This window comes from Melanotaenia boesemani, chromosome 8 (assembly GCF_017639745.1).
Source record: "Melanotaenia boesemani isolate fMelBoe1 chromosome 8, fMelBoe1.pri, whole genome shotgun sequence".
NCBI classification, from domain to species: domain Eukaryota; kingdom Metazoa; phylum Chordata; class Actinopteri; order Atheriniformes; family Melanotaeniidae; genus Melanotaenia; species Melanotaenia boesemani.
In genome coordinates, this window is record NC_055689.1 from 33,255,900 (window position 1) to 33,277,861 (window position 21,962).

Here is a 21,962-nt window from a genome sequence, read left to right on the forward strand (position 1 = left end):
TGGCAACAATGGTGTATGGCCCAAGATAGTTTGGGTCCAGCTTGCCTCCTTTCCTCTGTTGGCTTCTCACATTTAACCGCCAAACTTTTGTCCCCACCTGCAAGTTTTCTGTAGTTTTACCTTTTCCCTTTTTTTTATCCTTGCATTTACTCTGTGGGTTTTTTTTTTTTGCAATGACTGCCTGCAGGACGTCATCCATTTGTAAAATTGCTTCAGTTTCTTCTTCAACCGAGACATTTGTTTCTACAGTTGGATCCACCTTTAAAATAAATGAGTGGAGTTTATCATTTCTATATGTATTAACTTAGAAAATATGATCACCTGATTCAATTTTTTGCAGATTTCCTTACCTGATACTCTTCTGGGATCTGTGAAGGATATCTGGCCTCTCTTCCAAACATCAAAAAATAAGGCGAATGTTTTGTTGTCACTTGACGCTTGGTTCTAAGGCCAAACATTACTGGGTCCAAATGTTTGTCCCATTCCTCTGGCTTGTTTTCCACAAGTTTGGCTAGTGCTCTATGGGTTACAGAATATAAAATGAAATGTTGTTTATTATTACAACGATGAAAAAGCAATAGGTAAATATACATAAGAAGGGAAAGGGATCTATACCTTTGAATGGTCCCATTCATCTTTTCCACCAAGCCATTTGTCTGAGGGTGGTAAGGTGCACATAGGCTCCTTTTAATATTTAATATTTCACAGACCTTTTTGTTAATCTGTATTAGAAAAACACAAAGATTAAATGCATTAATAGCACACTTAAATGATACAAGCAAATAAATCCCATTAAACCTTCAACTAATATATGATATTATAGGCATAATTGATGGATGTATTTATTTATTTATACCTCATTGACAAATTCTTTCCCTTGGTCTGTTAGTATTCTTTTTGGCGCCTCAAACTGGTACACAAACTTTAGCAGGCACTGGGTCACCTCCTCTGCACTTTTTGATTTAATTGCATAAGCTTGTGGCCACTTTGTAAGGTAGTCGATGAGTACACAGATGTACTGATTTCCAGTTGATGTTGTTTTTAACTTTCCAATTAAGTCCATCCCAATTAGCTCAAATGGCTGGGTAACCTTTTCAACACAGACAAAATTAAGACATTACATTGACATTTTTGCATTTTATTAATTTAAAAAGAAAACAATATGTTGTAAAAAAAAAAAAATAACACAAACATAAGAGCTAACCTTTATTTGTGTGTACTCCACTTCTTGTTTTATAACAACTTCACTGGCCTGGCATGCCACACACTGGCTCACCTAACAGGTTACAAAAAAATCAACTCAAACAGTAAATAAAATTAAATTTAAATGGACAGCAACATCTTTAGTTATGTAACAATGTTATAACACAGCGTGATATAAATTTAAACTTGTATGTACATGGTCAAAGTAAAGTATTGAAAACTTTTCTTGTAATTATTTATAAAAATTTTTAAAAGAAAAATGCAAGGGAAATAAAAAGGAAAGTACGAGCATACTAACCCACTTAGTGATGTCTTCTGACATTCCAGGCCAGTAGAATCTTTGAGAGATTGCGTCTCTTGTTTTTTTTTGCCCACAATGAGCACCTGTTCTGCTGGCATGGAAATCTATAAACACTGCATTTGCCTTTTCTGGGCCACATAGTACCAAGGATTGCTGGCAATGAGTTGTGCCTCTATGCCTCACATAAAATAACTGGCCATCTGTAATAATAGAAACATATCTAAGTGAGTCAATAACATAATAACGTATCAAACAAAATTTATTATATGTACATACTAGAATAAAATAAAAATCTGTTATTAAATAGTAAGTTAGGCCATCACAAAGTCCCTCTTTCCATTAATATGGGTCGTTCACCTCCATACTAGGAAATAGATTTTTTTTTTCATTCCTACCTTTTTTATTTATTAATTTTCTATTGCAATTTGTGTGAAATTCTGCTGAGTTGTCAGCTACTATTCGTTTGATTTCTGGACAGCAGGTGAAATATACCAGACACTGGCAAAAGCTGGTGACTAGTATGTATCATATTAGCAACAAGTAAATGTTTTTCACAATTACTTTTGATTAAATTGGCATGCATCGCAATTTCTCATGAGTTTTGTATTTGTTAATGAGAAATATCGTACAATGACTATGGTGATAGTTGACAATTATAAGTGACTTTATATTTGAATTTGTAATAATATACTCGTATGATTTTACAAAGTGCTGAAAACAACCTTGCATGTTGCAATGTATTCAAATTACCTAAAATATAATAACAAAATGTGTCAAACACAAAAGGCTGTTGTTTTAAAGCGTATCTCTTGAGTCGTTATGGAACAAAGCTGTTGCTAAAATGCATACAAACGAACCTACCTTGCATTTCAAATTTCCGAGCCTTTCTGCGGAAATTAGATTTCTGCGAGGGTGTAAGGCCTTCTGGAAGCGTGCCACTTGATTTAAAGGACAAAATCTCCTGATACAGGTTTTCATCCATAGTTGCTAGCTCTGCTAGTAGCACAAGTACTCGGTTGGAGAAAAAGTTGATGTAATTCGTGCTTATTAGCGCTGTCCAATGAGCTCAAGGAAAAGCTAATGTTCGTATTCAGACAAAAAAAAAGTAGAACGTATCGTAAAACAAATGTCTTTATAAATATATCTTTATTTATCAAATTTATCAAATATAAAGTCATATTTATTTTGTTTAAATGTTTGTTTGGTTGTTTTTTGTTTCCAACTAGAATGATTTTTTTCAATTATATAAAAAATAAAAATAACCAGTATTTTCATTTTGGGCAAGCAAAAATGCCCATGTTGATGCCTGATTCTACCTTAAAAGAGCATCTGGAGGTATAAAGTACACAGAGTGTGCCTTGAATCTATAGAACATGTCTGTAATAAATAAATGAGGCCATTAAAAGCTAGATACTACATGTTTTTGCATGTTACATGGGCCCCGATCCATTTTGGGCAAGCAAAAATGCCCATGTTTATGCCTGATTTCACCTTAAAAGAGCATCAGGGGGTATAAAGTATAGACAGTGGGCTTCAAATCTATAGAACATGTCTGTAATAAATAAATGAGGCCATTAAAAGATTAGATTAGATTAGATTCAACTTTATTGTCATTACACATGTACAAGTACAATGCAACGAAACACAGTTTGGCATCTAACCAGAAGTGCAATAAGCAACAAGTGCAAGATATATATTATATACAGTATGTGCAAATGACTGTACAGTATGTACAAATGTGCAATGTACAAAAGCAAAAAAAGTGATTATCACAGTATGATGATTTAAGTACTATGAGCATAATATACAGATGGATATGTGTATTAATGTACATCAGTATTTACAAGTCTTTATGTAACTTAGTCACTAGTGCAGTGGACATTGAAATAGTGCAAAGTAATGAACAGGAGTCTAACTAAATAAACAGTGAAGTGGAAAGGCTAGTGGAATGTTCAGTACATAGTACTCGGTCAGGTCGGGGGGTGTGTGATGGGACGTAGTGTGGTATGGGGTCAGTCAGTGGGGGGCAGAGTTCAGCAACGAGACAGCTCTGGGGAAGAAGCTGTTCCTCAGCCTGCTGGTCTTTGTCCTGAGGCTTCTGAAGCGCCTGCCAGACGGCAGGAGTGCAAACAGTCCATGTGCAGGGTGGGATGAGTCTTTGAGGATGCTGCGAGCTCGACGCAGACAGCGTTTCCTCTGGACTTCCTCGAGGGCTAAAAGCTAGATACTACATGTTTTTGCATGTTACATGGGCCCCGATCCATTTTGGGCAAGCAAAAATGCCCATGTTTATGCCTGATTTCACCTTAAAAGAGCATCAGGGGGTATAAAGTATAGACAGTGGGCTTCAAATCTATAGAACATGTCTGTAATAAATAAATGAGGCCATTAAATGCTTGATACTACATGTTTTTGCATGTGATTAATGATACTTTACCTTTGACAACATTAATAATGGCTATATTCTTAACCGAAATAAGAAAATAAAACATTGAGCCATTTAAATGAAAATCAGAGTTTATTATTACTATACTGAATTCACAACAAAGATAACATGCCATGATGCGTTCAGGGTCCTTGCTGTAGTTTTGCTACTACTGACAGCTGTTCTGAGATCAAGCCTGGACCCAGTAGGATTCCTGTGTTAGTAAAATAAGGAATCGAACACGGTCAGCTTGTGGGGTGAATCGATCTAATCTGTTAACTGTACCTTGTATAACTCAGAATACAACAGAGACCAGAGTAAACTTCATAAAGCTGCTGTACTAAATGTTAGATCTCTGTCCAACAAGTCACTGTTAGTTAATGACTTCATCATTTCTCAGTTTAGATTTTCTTTTTCTGACAGAAACATGGTTAACAGAAGACACAAGTGCTACAGTTCTTAATGAAACAGCACCCCCTCATTTTAGTTTCATGAATAAATGTCGAAACGGGAGGAAAGGGGGAGGAGAAGCTGCCTTATTTAAAGATTCATTCCAGTGTAAAGAAATGTCATTTGGTGATTTTACTTCTTTTGAATATCTTAGTTTTATTTTAAGGGGCATTCCTAAAATCCTATTTCTAATCATCTACAGACGTCCAGGACACTGTGTAAATTTTATTGATGAATTTTCTGAATTATTGTCGGTTATCTCTACTGATTTTAACCATTTCATCTTAACTGGGGATTTTAACGTTCACATAGATAACATGACGGATGGTAATGTCAAGGAATTTTGTTCCATATTGGACATGTTTGGTTTGTGGCAACATGTTAAACAACCGACCCACATTCGAGGTCACATTCTGGACCTGGTTATTTCAAAGGGTGTTGATATTTCTTCTGTTGTGGTCACTGACTTGGCCTTGTCTGACCATTTTTGTATTTTGTTTGATTTACTGATCACTCAGAATGTTCAACCAACCTGCTTCTCCGTTAGGAAGAGGTACATTAATGAAAGAACAAGTGCTGAGTTTGTGGAGGCCATAGCTATGTTACCAACAACCAGTGCAGAGTCAGTTGATGGACTCCTGGATCATTTCAATCTCAAAATCTTGAATGTAATGGATGCTGTTGCACCGATAAGAATCAAGAGCAACTTGAGCAAACAGAAAACACCATGGAGAAACACCACTGTGGTTACCAGCCTAAAAAGAGAAAGCAGAAAAACTGAGCGGAAATGGCGGAAAAATAAACTTCAAATTCACTATGAGCTGTACAAACAAAGCCTGCGTAACTATAACAATGAGTTGTGCAAGGCCAGAGAGCTGCATTTATCTGAAATGATTAACAGGAATGTCAACAATTCTCGCACTCTGTTTGCTATGATTGAAAAACTTACAAATCCTCCTAAACAGATAAGCCCAGAGCTCCTTTCCACTGAGAAATGCAACCAATTTGCAAACTTTTTTAGCCAAAAAATTAAAACAATTAGGCAAAATATTAATTCCACACAGTCAAACAAGAAAATTAGTCTGTGTCTAAAACCCGGAAATAATTCTGATGTCATGTCACAATTTAAAATGGTGAATTTAAAAGTCCTACAAGAAACAGTTTGGCATTTGAAATCAACAACATGCACTCTGGACATGATACCATCCGACTTTTTAAAAACAGTTTTTACCTCAGTAGAAAGTAGCTGTGTCCCAATTCAGGGTCTGCACACTTCGAAGTGCGCAGACTACGTAGGCTACAGAGTGTCCTCCGTAGTCTACACACTTCGAAGTCTGCTTAACGTTCGTGAAATGGGACAGCCTACCTAGTCTACAAGAATTTCCCATAGCAACAACACAGGACGTTTAATCACTTAAACCTCAGAAATTACTCGTAGGAAACGTTAGTAGACGCTGAACACGGAGCGGCAACACCGACAGTTAAAAAAAAAAAAAAAAAACGGTTTGAAGCTCTGTTGTTTTCCAGCCGGTACACACTTAATTAACCCCTTAAAAGTATCTGAATATCAAATATTACCGAATTTTAATGTCACCATTTAACAAACATGCTTTAAATGTACTTGGTTTTGTAACGTTTATACTAAAGTGTAGTTAAAAAAACGAACTTTTTTTTAAAATAAAACTTTATTTAAACTTAATACGACTCTTCTGAGGTTGCTGATTCGCCACCGTCCTGTGCGCAACGAATTGTGGGAGAAAAGAGGCCGCGAAGGATGCATCACAAGCATCCTTCGTTTGAGGCCAAACGAAGTGCGGATTCGAAGGGTGGATTCGGAGGGTCCTTCAAATTCTGTGAATTGGGACAGTACTTCGCGCACCGCGATGACGTATGTGGCCGACGAATCCGCACTTCGAAGTGTGCAGACCCTGAATTGGGACACACCTACAGATCTCCTACTGATAGTTAACAGCTCGCTGGCATCAGGCATTTTTCCCAAGTCACTAAAGATAGCTGCTATTAAGCCACTCCTAAAGAAAAGGACTCTAGACGCCTCTATAATGAACAACTATAGACCTGTCTCTAACCTCTCTTTTATTTCCAAGATTATTGAAAAAGTTGTATTTCACCAGCTTCATGACTTTTTAAATGAAAGTGGAAATCTTGATAAATTTCAGTCCGGCTTCCGACCTCATCACAGCACTAAAACAGCTCTGGTCAAAGTGTTAAATGACATTAGGTTGAATACCGATTCTGGTCAAGTATCAGTCCTGGTTCTGTTGGATCTCAGTGCTGCGTTTGATACTGTAGATCACAGAATCCTGTTGCACAGGCTGGAAAACTGGGTTGGACTTTCTGGAGCGGTCCTTAACTGGTTCAGGTCCTATTTAGAAGGCCGGAGTTATTTTGTTACGATCGGCAGCTATGAATCCGAGCGAGTGGCCATGACTTGTGGAGTCCCCCAGGGGTCAGTCCTTGGACCTCTTCTGTTCAACTTGTATATGCTCCCTTTGGGTCAAATATTACAGAACTATAGCATTAGTTATCAAAGTTATGCAGATGATACACAACTTTATGTGTCTCTGTCACCAGATGACTGCAGTCCAATAGACTTAATGTGTCAGTGTCTGGAGCAAATAAACACCTGGATGAGGGAGAATTTCCTACAATTAAATGAAGACAAAACTGAGATTATTCTGTTTGGTAGCAAAGAGAAGAGGGTCAGCATTGGCAAACACCTGGAGACTCGGGCTCTTAAAATTACCAACCAAGTTCGTAACCTGGGAGTGTTGATAGACTCAGATCTGACTTTCAGCAGCCACATCAAAGCTGTCACTAAGACAGCTTTTTTCCAGCTCAGAAACATCAACAGAATTAAAAGTTTAGTCTCCCAGAAAGACCAAGAGAAACTCATCCATGCATTCATCTCCAGTAGACTGGATTACTGTAATGGTCTTTTAACAGGACTTCCTAAAAAGAGCATTAAACATCTGCAGCTCATCCAGAACGCTGCTGCTAGAGTTTTAACCAGGACTAAGAGATCTGAACACATCACACCAGTTTTAAAATCTTTACACTGGCTTCCAGTCAGTCACAGAATAGATTTTAAAACCCTTCTGATCATTTACAAATCCCAGAATGGTTTAGGCCCAGAATACATCTGTGATATGTTCAGAGAATATAAACCTAGCAGAGCTCTTAGATCCAAAGACTCTGGTCAACTAGTCCAGGCCAGAGTCCAGACTAAACATGGAGAAGCAGCATTTAGCTGTTATGCTGCAAACAAATGGAACAAACTGCCAGTGGAGATTAAACTTTCCCCAAATGTAGACATTTTTAAATCCAGGTTAAAAACTTTTCTTTTCTCATGCGCCTATGCATGAAATCTGCACGGTAACTTTTTTTTAACTTATCTTGCTTTTAATCATTTTAATGTTATTTATTAATTTATTGTGATTATGTGTTAGTTATGTGTTGATGCCTTTTACTATTCTAAATATCTGTAATGTCTTTGTTTTATGTAAAGCACTTTGAATTGTCCTGTACATGAAATGTGCTATACAAATAAACTGCCCTGCCCCTTGCCCTTACTGATTCGAGAAATCATTAATACCAAATGCACTTTATATTCGAAATGCGAACACAAGGCAAATCGTATGCAGCCAAAATAGCAAAGCCCCATAGGCTACATGGCTGAATAAAGTTTAGAAAAACCTCTTCGTCTGCAAATATGTCCGTCAAAGAACTCGAGTTCCACAACAACACACGTTACCAGTTATTATGGACAAAACGTGGCGCATTTTCGCTGGTTTTGCTTGATTCCGGGGAGAGTAAACGCAGACAACACAGAAAATACGACTCTGCAGGCTGTGCGCGCTCCCGCGGGGGCTGGTCAGTTTCTGGCAGACGATCACTTTATGGCACATCACCTGTATTGCTTTTGATCTGTAATTCTACTGAGAACAGAAACTTCCAAAAAAAAAAAAGAAAAAATAAATAAAGAAAGAAATTTATAAATGGCTCAATAAACAAATTGATGGACCAATAAATTATACGACAAAATGTGAAAAATATTTTTTCATTACTGTTACGGACACCACTTATTGCTGTCACCTGTGGCTCCTCTGGCATGCAAACACCAGCTGCTGATCCAAGCTTCTGAGTGGCTAAGCCTGGCACACCTTCCTCTCCTCCCCCAGGATTGGTCAAGCGTCGACCAATCACGCTGCACCCTGCCCGCCACCCGGAAATAAAAGACTGCCATGGAGATCAGTTCACGGGAGAAGCTGTTTGGTACGAATGGTTTCTTTCCCTCCGTTTTGTGGTTTAGAGAGGGTTTAGTGTTTGGGATTGTGTGGTTTTTTGGTGGTGTAGTCGTGATAATTGTAGTAGTGATTAGAGTGTGATTTTGGGCAGGTTTTGGTCCTGACTGTGGCTTGTCTCCCCTCACATTTGGAGGGGGTGGCTGGGCCGTGTGGGCTGCCTCCCCTCACCTTCGGAGGGTGAAGCTAGACTGCGTGTGGTGCTTCCCCTCACCTCAGACCATCTGGGCAGACTTATGGTGGTGTTGCTCCCAGTGGGGGACGGTAAAATAGTCTGTTTAGGTTTGGCTTACCTTTGTGTTCCCAGTGGGGAATATTCTGGGCATATGCTAGATTTGAGCAGCGCTTCTTGTGGTGTGTTCTGTCCTTTTGTTCACTTTGTGTTAAAGTTTGGGTGTGTTGTGTTGGGCTAGTTAGGTCATGTGTTTGGTTGTGTTCACACTTAGTTTAATGGGATTGCTGCCCTTTGCTATTAAGTTATCACACCAAGTTAAGAGCACCCTTTTGTTTGTTAAATTAGAGATGGTTTACTTGGTGGATTTTGTATATGGTTTCCTCATTTAACCTTTTGTTTTGTTTCAGCAGTTCTGCTAACCTCAACACCGTTTGAGACGTGTTACCTATTGCTTTTGTTTTGGCTTCGTTCATGACAATAAATCTGTGAAGTCTGCCCGTGTGTTGTGCCCTTCTTTCCCTAGACGTGGGACGTAACAATTACCAAACCCATAAAACATGACACAAATTTATATGTCTTTTGTCATTTTCAACTGTTTTAAATAACTTTATGTTAAAGGATCATCATCAGGTCATCACCTGGAAATTGCACATTTTCAAGATAAATCATGTGTATTGGTGTTGGACCGCAGTGTTAACTTCCCTGAAAGCCTTTCTTTTGAAGACGGTTGAGTGTTTCCATCTGGGCCCTTGGTTCACAGCAGGACTGCCAACAAGAGTAAACTCTCGCAAACGCGTGATTTTAATTTGTTCCTGGTATTTCGTCACCACAGGAATAAGCCAGCCCCTCTTCCAAGCCTAAAATCACCTGCTCAGCCTACCGCAGTCACCATAAAAACAAGTTGTGTGAAGATGTCGAAACGGCGCTCTCATGTCATTTACTCGTTGTCAATCGCCAAAACCAACATCAAAATGTTTTTAGTCTCCCTGTAGCAGCAGACCAAACTACTGGGGACAAATGGATTAAATTCCTTCCACAACCTGTTAAAATTACATCAGGAGTTTGTTCAAAAATCCACTTTTAAAGAAAGGCAGAAAACACCAGAGATTGAGTAGAATTGACAATTCTTTGTTTAGCCAGCAAAAAGAAAGCAATACATATCTCTTAAGAGGAGGTCCGTTAGCCTTAGCTTCTGGTCCACTAATACACGGAGTGTTGGGACCTTTGGTTCAGCCAAAAGATCCGCCTACCTAAGTTATCCTCCTCATTTATACTGATACAATGCATGTGGCTATGTGCGTGCATGTTGTGCGCATTCATGTGAATGTGTATTTTTGCAAGGTGTGTTCCTCCTCTTCCGTCTCTTTTCTTCGCAGGCTCCTTTTTTCCCACAGTCAGGTGTCCTCTTTGGGTGAGATCTGTAAAACAATTTTGATCCTCCCTTTGCATATTTCCCTATCACAGTTTCAGAATTATCTTCTCAGTAGCTTCTCCCTTGCTGGACACCCAGAACAGTTTCAAGGTCCCTTGCTATTTCCCCAGTATTGTGAATGTTGGACTCAGTAATCCTGTATGAGTTTGTGTCCTGCTTATGTGAATACACTGGCTGTAAGCTGTGTTATTAATTAAGCTGTTTCACCTCAGCAGCACTATAATAATGTAGCTCTATTAATTAAAAGCAGAGTCTAATAAATGTCACTAGAATATAAGGATAAAATGTAAATGAGTGAATGAATAAGGATGTTTATAAAAATATTTACAGGAACAATGTACCTCCATCTCTGCCTGTCACACTCTGTTTGTGCTAAACATCTTGCACCTGAATGTTTCAGTAATTTGGGACAATTTTAGGCGAAGATGGCATTTACCCTGCGGCTGGAAAGAGGGGCAATTCCAACTTTGAGCAGCTCACCATCAATGGAATCCATAAGTGTTGCTACTGATATAAAGTTATGCTTTGCTGTGTCTGAGATGTGAGTTAAGCTAATGCAGCTAATGCTAAGGCACGGCAAGGCAAATTTATTTGTATAGCACATTTCTTGTACAAGACAATTCAAAGTGCTTTACGTAAAACATTAAAAGCATTAAAGTGGGGTGCAATAACAAGTACATTAAAAAAATGAAAAGAAATAAAATAAATAAAAACAAAAGCTAAAATAAAATGCAAGGAAAAAAAGGATGAGCCTAAAAGTTTAACCCCCTGCAATGTGCAAACGAGCCTCATGTTTTCATTTTGTTGTAAACGTGCTTCTTCCACCATCTCGGTATCTTCACTCTCAGGCTTGGAGTCTGGTTCAAACATAAATGGCTGAATTCTGTAAGCTGCTCGATCAGGTTTGCTGCTTTCGCTAAGCTGTTGATGTTTTGGAATCTGATGCACTGTACATGCACTGGACCAGCTCCCCTTCCCACTCTGGTTTCTTATGTGTGGGCTGATGAGAGATATAACAGTACAGTAACAAACCACGGCAACATTAACAATGATGATGTAGTGTTACAGCCTTATGCTAAACGTAAGTTTGAATTCACAGTGGGAGACTATTGTATTCTCTGGGGATTCAGAGTAGTTATTCCAGAAAAGCTTCAAAGCAGGTTTGTTAAGCTTGACAGATGATGATAGATGATGACATTGAATGTGTGGTGAACCAGTGTGATAAGCAGCAGTGCAACATGCCATTAATATTAGTCGAAAGCTTGCTTGAACTCTCACGAGACAAAGTTGTGTTAAGAGCAAGGGGTCAGAACAAGCTATATGTTCTTTTTTATTTTTAATAAGTTTTCAAAAAAAATATTTAAAGGCATTTAGAGGACAGTGGATGCATGAAAATATCAGGGGCCTCATTTGTCAAACTTGGTAGCAAAGCAAACTACAGGTGGCGTCTAATGCACAAAAAGGAAATGCTGTGTACTTCTACTTTCAGATTTATAAAAGAATGCACACGCACGTCCTACACCTGTTTCTGTTTATATATCAGAATGAACTCTAAAGTGGGCGCACGTGAGGGAACGCCTTTTCACGCCCACATGGTGGCTATAGTAAATGGAAAAACATGTTAAAATTATTACAACACATTTTTCAGGATCTGTACCAAGCATTTTTTATTTTGTCAAAATATTGGGTGATGATCAGATAAACACTTCTGTTTATGATAATTTCAATTATTTATGTCGCCCGAGTCACAACTCAGTATTAAAACTCCTCTCTCTCTCTCTCTCTCTCTCTCTCTCTCTGAACTGCCTAGCAGCTTTAGTTTCTGGCGTCGTACGAAAAATACATTGATGCATGCTAAGGAAACTAGTTTTTGGCTTACGGTTATTATATATAATTATAATATTATTATAATGACCCTACAGCGGTTAGAATATAATTTCTTTGTGAATTAAACTTTTAAATTGACTCACTTTAAAATAATTCCTGATTTCCTCCTTTCTTTTCCTTATTCGTGACATTCTGACTGAAGCCATCAACACAGCCGTGAAACACAAACCTCCATCTCACAAGCTTAAGCTTTGCCTAGAGTCTGCCGCTTAAACTCTGAAAAAGACAGACCTTGCAACTCTTTCCTAAAAACGTGTTCAAATCACTGTGACATCATTCATCATCATCGCCTTATAGGTTGGTTTTTACCCCTAGTTTTTACACTTGTGCTCTAAAGAATCTCAGATAGCAGGAGAACAATTTTAAAACACACTACCGGACTAGGGACATCTGCTGATCTTAATAACCCTAGGGTCTGGGTCTTCCTAGAATCAAATGACCTCTCTCACAGGTCTTCCTTCCAAAAACACAGTCCTCTGTAAGACGAGGTGTCTTTCGGGGAACAAGACATGATTTTTTTAGTGATCGATCCCATCACTCTAACCGAACAGGACAGCTGCAGAACCTGACCGTTGGAACCAAGGCTTGCTTACTAATGGTACACTTAAGAGACACAGGCAGACAGGGGTCAAAGCAATCCCTGTCTCACTCACTCACACTCTGCCTTCTTGGTTAAGGGTTTACTTTTGACCAGTCTCTCTCACAACATCATCCTGCTTGCTTTTTTATGCTTTGCTCTGAATGAACACACTCTCTGTGCTTCACTTAAATAACGTAGGAACTCCTCCTCCAACAAAACTACAACCTGTAATACAGGACTACAACTCCCACTCATTTCCTCTCCCTCCTGTTACTGGGCAGATCCCTCATTTGATTGACAACAACCGATGCTCCTAACCCTTTAACACTCGTTGCTGGGCAGAACACAGTTTTGATGGACAACAACCCCAGGGAAACACATGTGATCCACTGTGGGAAACTCACGTCACACACATGTCATCAAACCACACCTACTTAGGACCGTGGGAGACACACGTCACACACACAAGTCATCAAACCATGCCTACTAATGCATCATCAACACCTGCACCCGGAACTTGTGACCTTTGACCTGTCAACCATCAATCATTTTTGACATAAGGTAGTTTAATATGCTCTCTAATGAGCATTAAAAATGTTACAGTAAGGCTGACCATTAATTAGCATTAGCAAATGTTTAACACTAGAAGTCCCAGGAATTTTGATATCTCCCTAAAGTCCCAGAGAAGGGTCGAAAGACCTTTAGTCCAAACTGACGACTCTGCTGGCAAAAATTAGCATCTCTTCATTTGTAAATGCAGCCATTACCTGAGGAATGCACCCATTGCATCCAGCCCCTCCTTGTTACCTTGAAACGTCTGGTAAATTCTGTGGCAGTGGGGGATGGTGGGCTGAGGGGGATAAATAGTAGCTAGCTTCACCTCCAACAAATAGAAGGAAGCAAAATGCAGAGGCGGCTTACAACTCAGCAGGCATTGGACCTGATCCTCAGCGATACAAACCCTTGTGACTCAGATGGAGAAGAGATACAAATTCAGCTGGATTCGGACTCTGACTCTGAGCAGTCTTCAGGTAAGATTTGAAACTATTATTGAACTTTTTGGTATGACAAATTTCTTTCTTTCTGCTTTGTCCTGTACTGTGAGTTGCAACACTGGAATTTCTCCATTTTGGTACAAATAAAGGATTTTTTTTAATCTTATTTCCAAAACATCCTATTTTCGTCCTCTGAAATTGTGAAATTGTTTACCTTGCAGATGATGAGACTGCTCCACTGCCAGAAAAGAGGGCTCGGTTGGGAAGTGAGAGGACAGAGATGGCTAAAGATGGCACAGTGTGGCATGAAGAACAGCTGGGGACATGTCTCAATTTCACCCCAATAGAACCATACGGCACAGATGGAGAGCCAACTGCTAAGGCCAGAAGAAGTATCCGGACTCGTCTTCAAAGCTTCTTCTGTTTTATAACACTTGAAATGCTTCGTAGCATTCAAGAATGGACCATTCAGCATGCACGGCAAAAGGAGCAGGCAGATTGGTTCATGAACCTCCCAGAACTAATGGCATTTATTGCAATTATTATCTTGCGGGGGGTGAAGAAAGTTCCATCACTACGTGACAATTGGTCAGCAGAGCTGGGAAACCCACGAATCATTGCTACTATGGCCCGAAAGCGCTTCCAAAACATCATGCAACACCTACGCTTTGATAACATGTTCACACGCAGTGAGCGAGTGGAGACAAATAAGTTTGCTGCAATTTCTAATCTGTGGGAATCTTTTGTCAATAACTGCATCAGATCTTATAACCCTGGTCGACACATCACTATTGATGAACAGCTTTTCCCGACAAAGACTCGCTGCAGTTTTCTGTAGTACATTGCAACAAAACCGGACAAATTTGGCATTAAGTTTTGGCTGGCTTGTGACTTGAAATCAAAGTACATTTGCAATATCCTGCCATATCTTGGCAAGGACCCCAGTCGTCCCAGTGGAGAGAGACTCTCTGAGAGTGTAGTGATGAGGCTGATGGAGCCGTTCATGGATAAGGGCAGAACTGTAACAACAGACAATTTTTTTACATCGCTGTCCCTTGCGCAACGACTGCTTAGCCGGAAAACCACCATCCTTGGCACAGTCAACAAGATTCGCCGGGAAATTCCTCAGTCAACTAGACTGAAGGACCACACTAAATTCACCACTCGAGTGTTTTCCACCACTGGTGCAACACTCACAGTATATGCGCCGAAACGGAAAAAGACTGTCTATCTTCTCAGCAGCATGCACAATGTGGTTGAGACTGAGAATACCACCAAAAGGAAGCCAAACACTGTCACACAATACAACACCACAAAGTGTGGTGTGGATGTGATGGACCAGATGGTGCGGGAGTACAGCGTGCGTGCAGGAACACGGAGATGGCCAGTCGCCGTGTTCTACAACATGATCGACATGGCGGCACGGAACGCTCATGTTCTTCATAAGGAATGCACCGGAGTGCAGGAGAGAAGAGTGGACTTCCTGGTTGAGCTCGCGAAAGAGTTGGCCAACTCTCATGTGAGTCAGAAGAAGGCACATAAGGAGCAACTGCTTCAGCAGCAACCTCCCACACCTAGCCCTGGGAAAAGGGCAAAATGTCAGGTCAACCATCGATGCAAGAACAATTGCGCAACTGTAAGATGTGTTGACTGCTACAAATACACATGTGGCAAATGCAGGATGGAGATACCATGGAAGTGCCAAGCATGTTTGGACTTAGCACAGACGGACTGCTGAAAGAGCAGAAAAGCCATTCACACAAGGGCATGCCACTGTAGCCTTGTGTAAATATTTGTGAAATTGTTTCATTACTTGCATTATTTTAACTGTTTTGTTGTTTTTTTTATGACAAAAATAAAAAGCATTGGAAAAAATTCACAGTTGTTCTTTTATATCTTTGTCATGTTGACATTTATGCCCTCTTGACTTAGACACTAATGCTTCTGGACATTTTACTCACAGACCCTGCCTGTACCACCACAATCAAAAAATGTTCATTTTAAATATTCAAAATTGTTCATTGCTTGGGCTTTTTGGACATAAGGTACATGAACATTGGGTTAGAAAGTTTGAAAAATTGGTAAAAAATTCTGAAAAATTTGTATTTTTTCATTTGTATGAAAAGAGGAGAGCTGGACCTTTTAAAGTGATTTTTTAAAAAAATATGAATTCATCATTTTGTCATATCATTCTAAATTGTTTGCTTTTTTATTGAAGGCCCACAATGATTATCTTTTTTTTTTTCTTCTAAAAGCACACAAATGTGTCGAGGAGGTATATATCATATATCATATCAAATATATTTTTAATTATTTGAAATATACCAGAATGCAGGAAAACCTTTCTGAATCTGTTTGAGGTCTACTCCAATCTCATACTCAGGGGACCAAGCAGTGTCTCAAGCCAAGCTTTGGGCAAAAGTTGACAGTCAGGTTTCAAGAGTCTACAGTGTCTCCCCTAAGTATGCGCCCTCCTGGGGTGTGCCAGTAATTGACTCGTCTACAAACAAAAGAAGCTGTTCACAGCTTAAGACAGGATTTTAGCTAAAATCCTACTGGTCAATCGACCCATCTCTGGGTTGTAAAGGTAGAAAGGTCAATTGACCCCTCTCTGGGACTTCTAGTGTTAACTTACCTGTCTGGAAGGAAAGTGGCAACCTCCACAACTTTTAAGTCCCTTTTCTTCCTTCAGTCGGCACCAGCGCTCAGATGCTTTCTCGATGTTCACCCTTGGCCTGCTTTGCTTTTGGTCTGCTTTCATTTAAAAAATTTAACAGGTAGATGCCATTTCGAGACAGTGCTATTGGTCTGGCAACATCTGAGCTCCATGTCACATGACATCAACCTACTAATGCTATTGGTTTAGAATCCTTTACCGTGGACGTTGGCATTGCAACCAAATGTAAATATTTATATGTTTTGGACCCGTCAAAATTTATAATACAATTAGTTTTTATCTTATTTTATCTTATTTTTATGTACATAACTTTTTATTTCCACTCTTATATAGTTTTTCAGTCTTAATGTTATATGTTCAGTTGGCTTGTTCATATCTTTATGGTTCATATTTATTTATTTATATGTAGGCACCGTCAAATCACAACAAATTCCTTGGAATGGAAGTTACTTGGCAATAAATCTGATTCTGATTCTGATTCTGATTATATACTATAATATATTTTTTCATTCAAATTATTCTGCACCCCTCTGGACATTCTTTCAATGTATTATTTTTTAAAAATTGTTTTGATGAAAAAGTTGTAGCTATGAACTTTAAAAGTCATTTAGCTGATGAAAAATGACTTTATCAATGATCTTAGTTAGAAACTGAAGATTCGAGATTGGCCTGTAGCTGTTCATTTGTGTCTTGTCTAGATTGTCCCTTTTAGCAGAGGCTTGATTACAGCTGTTTTTAGAAGCTCTGGGAAGAACCTGAGACCTTTTTGAAAAAACCTGTGGGCAGGATGTTCAAATAGCAAGAGGAAGAGTTCACCTGATGTAAGATGTTGACCAGATTGTTGCTGGTAATGGGATTAAGAACAATGATTAATGAGATTCAGATTAACGAATCGTTGTTCAGAACTTCATAGGCTGTTGGATCCATTTAATTTGACTCATTGAAAACCTGCAGGACTGCAGCCCTCGTGTGACCGAACTGATAATCCCTGGTTTCAGAAAATCCACAATATATTCAGACAACTGAGAGAATTTAGTAAAATGTTAGGAAGTCAAAATAAGTTACATAAATCACCTGCTGAAGTTTGAATCAGTTGCCAGGCAACACAACAATTCTGACATTCAGGTTTAACTCTGAATAATTCCAGTGATTGATGGACCTCAGGTTGGGTTGACCTGGCCACTGAAAGGGTTAACCAGGTCAGAAATGAGTAAATCTGAACTGTCATAATTTACAGACTATTTAATTAGTTTGTTGTGGTTCTGTGTTCAGTTACCCATTTGACATTTTGATTGAAATGATAAATAACTCTTTAAATAAAAAATCAGCATAATGCTTTTATTATTTCCTTATTTTTCTTTATTTTATTCATTACTTATTTTATTACTTTTACTTATTCTAATACTTCCACTAGAGTGACATCTGCTGGCAAAAATTCCCTGTATGTGTTCATACTTGGCAAGTAAAGCTGATTCTGAATTCTGAATTTATGAAAACAAAAAAAGTCCTTACCAACATTTAAACCTTTTATAATTGTTAAATGATCCTTAAACAGAAACTCCAGGAGACTGTGAATGAGTCTGATCTTTGAAAAGAGCCAGACTTCCCATCATCATATCCTTATACCACAGGTAGCAGGTCTGACTGAAACCCTCACTGCTGGTTTCAGAGGAGCTCCAAGTCCTTTTCAACCCTGGAAATGACTGTAGAGATGCAGATATTATAGCAGCAGCTGATGAAGGCAGAACTCCACCCACAGACTTGTTCACATGAAGCCCCACCTGGTCTGGTCTGATACCTTCATTACTTCTCTTTGTAAGTTATCATATCTGTTATTTGAAGCCCAGTGACCATAAAACACTGACTAACTCCATTAGCAGATTTCAGACTTGTGTTAAACCATGTGTAAGCAGCACTTCTATCATGGCTGCTCAGTGACAGTTTTCTTCAACCACTGTGGCTTCTTCCTTAATGGCTGAAGGTCCTTTAAAGCTCCATTTAAGTCCTTCAATACTCATATCTGATTCAAACGTCTCCATCCCAGTACTCCTAAGTGTCTTTTACATTCTCATTGTTTTTGGTTAATACATCTACCAGAGGCCAGTGGAGAGCTCAGAGTTCACCTCCAAGAAGAAACAAGAAAGAAACATCTAATAACTGCAGGACACCGACTCTCCAGGACTGGATTTGGGGATCCCTACTGCAGAAGAAACAGATTCAGTCTTCATGTCCTGATTGACAGGACAGATGATCAGAGGAGCTGAGTTTTTACCACCATAATTTGGACAAGGACTAAAGAACGGGTAGAGTTTCACAGTGAAGCAGCAGCCAGTAAAGGAGAAGATCAGAGCAGCAGCATCTACATCATAAAAGGAGACCAGACCCTCCTCATAATCCACAAACACCCCCACCTTCTCAGGACCAGACTGAAGATGGAGACAGACTGGAGGTTCAGCAGCAGCTTCGTACTGATTTCCATTTCTCAACCGTATAGACCAGAAACCATTCTGAGGTCTTGCTATGATCTTTTCCTTCCTGTTGATGGACTCTCTGGCCACTCCTAAATCCCAGCCAGTTTTTCCTTTAACCTGAACCTCAAAGTAAAATCTGCCTGAAGAGAAACTCTGATGTCCTAAAATATTAGCACTTTGAGAAAATCTGTCTGCTTTCTCCGGAAGAATCTTCCTCTCATCACCATGATGAACTTGTTTTCCATCATCAGACAGGATGAGTTTAGGATGTGCTGTATCAGGATCCAGAGTAACATCCACTGCATACTGCTGGACCTTCTTCCTGACTTCGTTCTTACTGAGCAGCTTCTTCATCTCTTTCCTGAGTGTCTCCACCAGCTGGTCCACAGCTCTCACCACAGTCCCCGCATATGATGGTTGACGGACTCTGACCTCTGTCCAGTCCTTGGTGGGTGGAGCAGCTTTCAGGGATGAGAAGCTTTGGAGGAGGTGGAGGCGGTCTTCAGAGCGTGAGAGCTTCTCCACCTCAGAGCTCCTCTTCATCAGCTCAGAGATTTCCTGTTCCAGATCTTTGATGAAGTCTTCAGCCTGTTTCTCTGTAGTTTTCTGCTTGTCTTGGATCTCCTCTACAAGCTGGTCCAGGCCTCTTTCAACAGACTTCATCAGAGGGGTAAAGACCTGAACACCTCCTGCTGTCTCTCTGTCTGCAGCATCTTTACTGATCTTCATCGACCCTTTTAGCGCCTGAATCTTCAGTCGTCTCTTCTGGATCATCAGCTGGATTCCAGCCTCTGTCTTCCCCAGCTCTGCCTTCTTTCCTTCATATTCTTCTCTCAGAGGAACAAGCTCATGAGTCTTGTGGTCTAAAACAGAGCAGAGCATGCAGACACATGTCTGGTCGGTCCTACAGAACAGCTCCAGAGGTTTATCGTGCTTCCTACACATCCTGTCCTCCAGGTTCTCCACAGGCTCCATCAGCTGATGTCTTTTCAGACCTGAAACTGTCCGATGAGGCTCCAGGTGAGTCTGACAGTAGGAGGTCAGACACTCCAGACAGGACTTCAGGGCCTTCAGTTTGGTTCCAGTGCAGACGTCACAGAGAACTTCTCCTGGTTTGGCAGCTTGTTGCTCTGAGCTGCTGCTGCTGGCTTCCTGCTGACGTTCACGTCTGAACTGATCAACCATCTCTCTGAGTAAGGTGTTGATGTTCAGCTGAGGTCTAGCAAAGAAACTGTCTTTACACAAGGGACACTCATACAAAACTTTATCTTCCCAGTGTTGGGTGATGCAGTTCTTGCAGAAGTTGTGTCCACATGGTGTGGTGACTGGATCAGTGAACACATCCAGACAGATGGAGCACAGAAACTGATCCTCAGATCTCTGGTTGCTGCCAGCAGACATGTCTGACCTCTGAGGAGCCAGAAAAACAACATTTAAACAGATAATTATTCATTAATGTTTCACATTTCACTTCTATGTGATGCTGAAGTTTCACCATGACTGAGTTTATCTGATGAGTGTCAGTAACGAGTGAAACTTGTGGTTTAACTGAAGCTCTCAGTCTGGAGTTAAAGCTGCTTGTTGAAACACAGTAAATATGATCAGCTGTACTCACCAGTATTTCACTCAGTTGATGAGAAAGAACAGATGAACTCAGTTTGTTTCCCCTCAGAAATAAAATGATTTGCTTCGACTGCAGCCCTGATCTGACAAACTTTCACTTTCATCTCAGGAAACTAAACAAGTTTCCACAAAGGCTCCACCTCTTACTGCACAAGATGTGTTTGTCTGTCATGTTCAGACATGATTATAGTTGAACACACAAGACGACACAGAAGCATTTTAAAATATAGGAAGATCTTTTAAGAAACTGCAGTTAATTTAGTAAAAATATGTTAAAACATACAATCAGGACTTAGTTCTGTAATATCTCAGGATTTAAAAAAATTCTTTCTGAAGACTAATTCACACAAAGCAGAGAAAACAATGAGGTTAGAAAAATAAAAACACTTTATTTAGTTCAATAATAAGTACAACCAAGCTGTGTTCACAGTATAACAGATAAGGCTGGAAATCTGCCACCTCATCCACAAACGTCCACATGCTGAGAACATCCAAATGTTCTCATAAAATTAAAAGGCTTCAAAATAATTTCCTTTTCATACTCATCCATACTGTCGCTGTCTTCTTGCCAGAGTTTTTTGAAGAGCTCCGCAGCCTCTCCCACCTTCTCCTCCCCCTTCGTCAACACATCAGGCAACTCCACCCAAGCCACTGCTTTCCTGCAGTCATGAACCACCTTCAAAAATGGGGAAAATTTCTTGTATAACAAAGTTTTACTAGAAAAAAAGTTGACCACGTCCACATTTTCCTCCACATAAAGTGAGACAGTCTGCAGAGTCTGCAACTGCTCCTGGACCTTAAAGGGAAACACAAAAACAATCAAATCAGGTTTATTCAGTGGAGTCAATCTGTGACATAAAAACACATTACAGACATCGGTGACGTCATCCAGCGTCCTCGTCTTCCTCAGTTTGAACACCGATAACACGTCACCTCACAAGAGGGCTTTGCAGGACTGTCCAATGGGCAGATGTTATAGCTTAAATAAAAGTAACACAAATAAAAAAGGGGCAGGAGGTTAATAAGTAGATTTACTATGATTTGTTATATTGTTTAGCACTCGGGTCCACAGTGTTGTGTTTAAAATGCTCTATAAATAAACTGGACGGGACAGTTACAATGGAGCCATCATGGGGCTCCAGTACAGCCTACAGGGCAAACTATGAATAAAACTCTGTAATATGAATAAGTTCTGATTCAGCATGTTTAACCAGACAGGTAATGTGTCTCACCAGGAGCATAAAGATGCCACAGTCATTCCCATGGTTGTTCTGGAAAATCCTGGAATTTCAGAAAGGAGTTAGTAGTTTTTTACAGTTCTGTTAAATTCAAATAGAACTTGCTGTAAAGCTTTACCTTTATTTGTAAATCAGCTCTTTCCATTTTTCCAGGATTCAGTGACTGCGAAGGTTTTCCTGAAA

General features: G+C 39.7%; 1 protein-coding gene across 1 annotated transcript; it reads right to left on the reverse strand.

The window, feature by feature from the left end:
* Positions 1 to 16,937: 16,937 nt before the first annotated feature.
* Positions 16,938 to 20,619, reverse strand: LOC121645101 (nuclear factor 7, ovary-like). Its single transcript, XM_041993480.1, has 2 exons — positions 20,534 to 20,619; positions 16,938 to 20,328 (listed from the first exon to the last, which is right to left on the reverse strand). Exon 2 carries the CDS (start codon positions 20,317 to 20,319, stop codon positions 18,598 to 18,600), a length of 1,722 nt encoding a protein of 573 aa, XP_041849414.1. The 5' UTR covers positions 20,320 to 20,328; positions 20,534 to 20,619; the 3' UTR covers positions 16,938 to 18,597.
* Between the last annotated feature and the right edge of the window lie 1,343 nt (positions 20,620 to 21,962).

What these genes read in the sequence shown, in the direction of transcription:
- LOC121645101 (XM_041993480.1), bottom strand. Translation starts at nt 20,319, where the DNA reads ATGTCTGCTGGCAGCAACCAGAGATCTGAGGATCAGTTTCTGTGCTCC.